Source organism: Vigna umbellata, chromosome 3 (genome assembly GCF_029865625.1).
Source record: "Vigna umbellata cultivar VRB3 chromosome 3, Vumbellata_1.0, whole genome shotgun sequence".
Classification (NCBI taxonomy): domain Eukaryota; kingdom Viridiplantae; phylum Streptophyta; class Magnoliopsida; order Fabales; family Fabaceae; genus Vigna; species Vigna umbellata.
The window spans coordinates 41530966-41537577 of record NC_142167.1 but is presented as its reverse complement, the minus strand read 5'-3'; the positions used below and the strand labels follow the sequence as shown (position 1 = coordinate 41537577).

At 34.6% G+C, this 6612-nt stretch overlaps 1 protein-coding gene across 3 annotated transcripts; it reads left to right on the top strand.

Moving 5' to 3' along the window:
• LOC148202500 (uncharacterized) lies at positions 1-4596 on the top strand. Of its 3 annotated transcripts, none has more exons than XM_088110437.1 (5): positions 1-121; positions 1521-1811; positions 1961-2083; positions 3327-3617; positions 4237-4596. In XM_088110437.1, the coding sequence occupies exons 2-5, from the start codon at positions 1563-1565 to the stop codon at positions 4444-4446; spliced, it is 873 nt and encodes a 290-aa protein (XP_087966563.1). In that variant the 5' UTR covers positions 1-121; positions 1521-1562; the 3' UTR covers positions 4447-4596. The 3 variants fall into 3 exon arrangements, with proteins under 3 accessions (XP_087966563.1, XP_087966564.1, XP_087966565.1); XM_088110438.1 differs by having other exon boundaries at positions 37-188; XM_088110439.1 differs by lacking the exon at positions 1-121 and adding an exon at positions 249-270.
• Positions 4597-6612: the final 2016 nt, after the last annotated feature.

Sequence of the window (6612 nt, the reverse complement as noted above, 5' to 3'; positions counted from 1 at the left end):
ATTGTATAAATTAAATATTATTGTTGGACTTTTCATAATTTCCAGAAAGTTGTTGATCCGGACTTTGACTGTGCATCATAGTGTTCTCCATCACCAGTTTAATCTATCACTCCCTACTACGGTACGGCAAGAATTTAATTGTGGTGTTTATTACTTTCAAAATACAATTACACAAATCACCAAAGAAGGTAAATCAAAGTTCGGTAACATCGCCATTGCTGTTGTATTTCCAAACTTGCTCATGATTTGTGTGATTATATTTCTGTCGTGGTACTATCATATGGTTTATTCACTTCTTTGGAATGATTTTGCTTCTTTGAGATACAAATTTAGTGTACATGTTTGTTTTTTTTTTTGTTGAGTGCATTTATTCATTCGGAATCTCTATAAATCTAGATTCATGGCTTCACTTTTGGTTTAGGGTGCAGAACAGAAGGGCATATAAGATTTAGTAGTTGTGGTGTTATAGTCAGTCACACCATTCACTCGAAGTGAGTTTTTTTTTTTTTTCTTACCCTTTTGTTGAGATGTCAGGGAAATACACTTGTTTTTGGCAGAAGTGTTATTATGCTCGATCAAGGGCGAGTTCTGTGCTCTAGAAGGTGTGACTATTTAAAAGGGGTTTAGGGTTCTTGGCAATGAATGGAGGGGTTTAGGACATTGATTATTGGAGGGGTTTAGGAGAGTGAGTATTGATGGAGCGATTTAGGTAGTTGATTCCATAACAGAACGGAATAATGGGGATTAATGAGGCTGTTTTTGTAGAAAACGTGGTACTAAATGAGTGATTAAACTTGGACCTTCTAAACATATGATAGGGGTTCAGTTCCTAGCTATGCAAATAGAGCAACACCAATAGGGACAGAAGTTGTGGCTTGATCGGTACTCTATTTCCCTGGAGAATAGTCTCTGTGATTTTTGGGTGTCTCATCTATGGTGTGGTTCAGTTGGGACAGTCCAACATCGTAGTGCCTGATTGTTCTGTATCACAACTTATATCTTTACCTCTATCTTGTGATTTTGAGTTGGATGCAAGAATTCTTCTTTTGTTGTCATGTGAGTCATTTGATAGAGACACAGTAAAGCCTGGTCATGAAAAGAATCAGGGTGGTATAAAAGACTATTTGGTGGGGTTTAGTCAATCTTGAGCTGTTGGGAGAAATGGGTAGGGGAATGTAATAGGAGTAAGGCAGACCATCAGTGGAAAAGAATGGAAGTATTGAAGTTTCATGTTCACCGGTTCACCAGATAAGTGGAAAATGAATAGTCAATTTTCATAGAAGTAACAAATGATCAACGGACTCACCATCGTGAAAATCGTACTCCAAACTTGTAAAATTAATATCCTTATTGTTAACTGTCATTATGGTAACTGATTATAATGTTCATATTAAGTGTTAACCATAAATGAGTCTTTACTAAAACTGGTTATGCTTTGCATTACAGTCCTATGAGCTACCTTTCACGATATTATTATCTTCAGCTGAGTTCCCTTGACCACATTAGTCATCCTTTTGCAGGTTCAATAAGGTACTATCAAGCTCAACATCAGAGACAATCAAATGCATCCTGCACAGATCGTGTTGTATGGATCCACTTTGTGTGTCATGATAACAGTTCACTTTGCTATGAAGCTACTCGCAGAACATGTTTCAAACTGGAGGAAACCAAAGGAGCAAAAGGCCATAGTAATTATAATCCTTATGGCCCCATTGTATGCTGTAGACTCCTATGTTGGTTTGATCAATTTCTTTGGAAGTGAAACATTTTTCACACTATTGGACTCCATTAAAGAGTGTTATGAGGCTCTGGTAAGATTTATACAGATAATTTTTATTATGGTCTTCTGGGTAACCCTTACTAGTATTTTCATGCTACGTATATTTAAATTTAGTTCATTTTAGAGATTTAAGGCATTATAATTCAGTAGTTCACAACTTACTCAATGTGTTGCCAACAGGTGATTGCTAAGTTTTTGAGCTTGATGTACAGTTATTTGAACATTTCCTTGAGTAAGAACATAGTGCCGGATGAGATCAAGGGAAGAGAGATTCACCATTCATTTCCGATGACACTTTTTCAGGTGGTTGATACTCAAACTTTTTTGTAATGTTTTATGAATGTGCTCCGCTGCATAATTATGTTTGCAGAAATGGTGCATCACACAAGTGAAGTTTTTGGAGTAGTAGATGTATGGCCTGTTGGACCATGTACGAAAAAGGGGTGCTTTATTCGTTAGTATTATCCATTACTGGTGTTATTTGTCTTTCCATTGTGATAAACAATGAGTCTGTATTGATAGAAAAAGATATCATTAGAAAGTTGATTTAGGCCTAACTCAACTTTATAAAATAGTTTGTAAGGTGAGTTTTACATCCAGTTATATATTATTATTTGGTTATTTTTATAGTCAATGTGGAATCTGCAAGATACAATAGAACTTCAGTGAGAGTTATACAATTTCAGGCATGGTACTTTGACAGTCACAGAGTATTTTACTGAGTTGAAATCAATGTGGGAAGAGTTGGGCATTATAGATCAATTCCTCGGTGTGTAAGCCCAACAACCTGTTAGCTATGAGAAATGCTAGATCATATAGGCAGCACGATTATGTTATGCGGTTTTTTTATGGGTTTGAATGTCTTTGAGTGGAGTTAGATCACAGATCCTGCTCATGGATCCACTCCCAACTCTTAATCACACCTTTTTAATGATATTACAACAAGAGCAGCAGAGAGAGCAAGAAGTATTAGATGAATAAAGATCAATATCATATTTCTATCATATCAGCTTTATTGTTTTTATTATTTCTCCTCTGTTACTTTGAGATATTGCATTTTTAAAGCCACAACTAACACTGAGACCACTTTCACTGTATTTGATGTTTCCTTTTCAGGGGCAACAACCTGGTTTTCTATACACACACATAATATGACTGTGAAGTGACATTAGGATTTAACATAACAATAAATATGTTTTATTAAAACCACCATTTGCAGTATATTAAAAGTTAAATAGCCTGCCTGTTTTCTTTTCTCTTTATTTTTCATAAAAAACAAAATCTAACTAATAGGGTATTTTAAACGTACAGGTTTTACATGTTTTCCATACTAAGCCCTCACTTTGGAAAAAAACTCTAGTCATTTCTTCTTGCCAAGTGAAGGAGAGATCTAGTTACGTAGTGCAGGCGGGGTTTTGTGCATAACGTTGCATGCTTCATAAGATACTTAGAATCATCAGCAACACTTGTTCGTCAATTAATTACACTAAACATTGTAATGCTTACATTCCTGAACATTTCTACTTGTCATGGCCACAATCTGCAGCCTCACACTACACGTTTGGACCATAAGACACTGAAGCTTCTCAAAAACTGGACTTGGCAATTTGTTGTGATACGTCCGGTGTGCTCAATCCTGATGATAACACTGCAGTATTTTGATGTTTATCCCAGTTGGGTCAGCTGGGCAAACACAATCATCCTAAACATTTCAGTGTCACTTGCACTCTATTCTCTTGTTGTTTTCTACCACGTGTTTTCTAAAGAGTTGGAACCGCATAAGCCTCTTGCCAAGTTTTTGTGCATAAAAGGAATTGTCTTTTTCTGCTTTTGGCAGGTATGCTCCTATGCCTTAGCTTGATATTTTGAACCATGATGGATAAACAATTATATAAGATTTTGCTTCTGTAGAATTTAGATTGTTCTATTAAAATTCATATCCTTTTTTAAGATGAAATGCTTTATCTGGTTTGGAATTTCTAATTTATCATCACTGCTAGTCTTCCGTCTCTGCACATCAATCTTAGTTAACTAATTGATTCTAGATTATAGGCCTGTTTAGGTAAATCACTTGCTTATTGGTAGAAGAACTTATAAAAAATTTCTAACCAAAGAGGAAATAAATTCAATTGTTTTCATACAAGTTGTAAGTCATTTTCATGAACTATCCAAAAACGTTTATTTGAAATAAGCTGAAAACAGCTTATACACTTAGCATATGCTGTTATATTGAGGACTAGCAATAAATAAATCCAAATAAACAATAAATAAGTTCTTCCAGACACACCCTATGTATATTGAGGACTAGCAAATTACACTTAAACTTATTCAGGATTCTGAACTATACGCACGAAGAATCCTGGAAATATGGCATCTCTGTGTTATATATACAAAATTGTGATGGTTTAGTGCAGATGATATATTAAGTTAACTGCTAATTTCATTCAATTATGCAGGGAATTGTGCTTGATCTCCTGGCAGCATTGGGAATAATCCGATCCCGTCACTCCTGGTTAACTGTGGAACGCATTGAAGAAGGCTACCAAAACATTTTGGTTTGTATTGAGATGGTTTTCTTCTCTATATATCAGCAATATGCGTATACAGCTGCACCATACAAGGCTTATAACGAAAGTAATGTAGCTTTAGATAAAAAGTCAAAGTGATTCCAGGACAAGGATTGTTGAGTACTTTTAAATTCAATGTATTTACTTTCTATATCAGTGCTGATCCTCACTTGTGCGTGAGACAATAAGTAAATAAATGTGCAAGAAATGCCAAAGTCTTTTGAATAAGATGCAGATACATTGACACTACTTCTAAAGATCTAGAAAGTTTTGTTCCACACATTTCTGCTTTCATTGTGTCTGTGTTAATTCGTTGCATACCTTGTTATTTTTGTTGATCTAAACTCCAATAGAAACCCTTGAGTTACAAGCTATTTACTATTACATATACTACTATAGCCATTTTTTCATGTGCTTCATAACCTCTTTCATCTTGCAATTGCAAAGAAAGTATGTGTAAGGAATAGATTGAATATAAAGGAAAGTATAGGGCCATAAAATCACGGACTCAATTTATCATTCCTTTTCTTTGCCAAGGATTTCAGTCTGTGGGGTATTAATTTTAGATATAACCAATCTCCAAGTGTGCGATATGTTGATCAACAAACTTTTTCATCTTATTTTGTGCTTTCAAAAGGTACGTCTTCAAGTAGTGGAGAATATCGTCTCTTACATGTGTTAGTATGTTTGTTTACTTCTACTGCTAAAGGTACTGTGGTACCCTTTTGGAGATGAGGTGGGTCACATCCATATAAGGCCTTGAATGGTGTCAATTTAGTGGAGCTGTTATAATTGGTGTTGAAGCAAAATTCAGCCCAGCTTAGCCATTAAGGCCACACTTTTGGTTTGCTTCCTGTCAAAAACCTTAGATAAAAATCATTTTATTTACAATTTTAGTTTACCCTTGTCATGAGCGTACTTATTGAGTCCCACAACCACCATTATTATTTTATGGTATCCTTCCCACGTGTCTTTGTAAGACCTTCCACAAAATCTTTTGATATGTCAGACCAAACATCTGTGACTTCTGGCTGCGGCTGCAACACAGCGGCTGGGTATAAATTTTGATATTTATTCTGTTGGAAAACCTCACACGCTTCAACATACTGCTGAATATCTTCCGCATACATTCTCAATATACAAAGGTCGAAATTCTCTTTACATCTTGAAAAATCCTCAGTGGCCTCCAACTGCTGAATTTTGAAATTAAGACAAAATCGTGACGGAACAACGAAACGAAAAAGTCTAGTTTGAAAAAGAGATTTTGGAGTCATCATCATAGTTTATTCGAAAAAACTACACAAAAACCATAAAACAAGACATGGTTTAAGAAAACCAAATTGTGGATTCGGGAGTCAGTTACATGTAAGGAATGTATTAATACCTACCGAGGCCTGAAGACAGTATCTTTAATTAAATATGTGAAGTTGATGTGGTTTTAATTATCCCAAAAATGGCACTCTAAAGAAATAAAAGATATTTTTTTTAGCTTTTTTGGCTTGAGAATGCTTGATCTTCCTCTTACTTATTTTCATCCAAAATAATCAATCACAATTAGATAGTTTTTTAAAAATGATTTGGATTTCTGAAAATGATTTTCGAAAATGATTTGGATTTTTGGGAAGTGAACCCGACAATGATTGACCTTACTTCTACGTATTCTCATTCACAGTGAAAAATTAGGGATCACATAGTTCTGGTTAGAAGATTGTTTGTTTGTTTGAAAATGTATATGTTTTTACTTTTTGAAGATTTTATATTTTTTTTGTATTTTTGACATGGTTGAGAAAAAAAAAGAAGGTAATGAGTACTAGACCGACGCCGATGGACACACGAGTATTCGTACCTTTAGAAATATATTTTAATTTCTTTATAAACAAAAAAGGTATATAGCACTACGACAACACGAGCGGTTATACAAGTACTCGTACCTTTAAAACATATGTTCAAGAAAAGAAAGATATTAAGTACTAGAACGACGCGGACGGTCACATGAGTATTTTTATCTTTAAGACTTTATTTATATATTTCGAAAAATGTAGTAAGCACTAGGACGATAATCACACGAGTATTCAGCTTTTAAAACATATGTTAATTATTTAAGAAAAAAAATATTAAGTACTAAAACGACGTCCACGGTCACACGAGTGTTTATATCTTTAAAACTTTATTTAGTTATTTCAAAAAAAGAAGGATATTAAACAAACAATTCAGGCAATCACAACTACTCGACCTTCTCAAATGCAAGAAATCATCTTCTTGTTC

Bases quoted from the DNA above. Each gene is read 5' to 3' on its own strand.
- LOC148202500 (XM_088110437.1), top strand. From the start codon at position 1,563: ATGCATCCTGCACAGATCGTGTTGTATGGATCCACTTTGTGTGTCATG. The intron at 2,084-3,326 runs GTGGTTGATACT...CACAATCTGCAG, and splicing joins TTCCGATGACACTTTTTCAG to CCTCACACTACACGTTTGGA. The intron at 3,618-4,236 runs GTATGCTCCTAT...TCAATTATGCAG, and splicing joins TCTTTTTCTGCTTTTGGCAG to GGAATTGTGCTTGATCTCCT.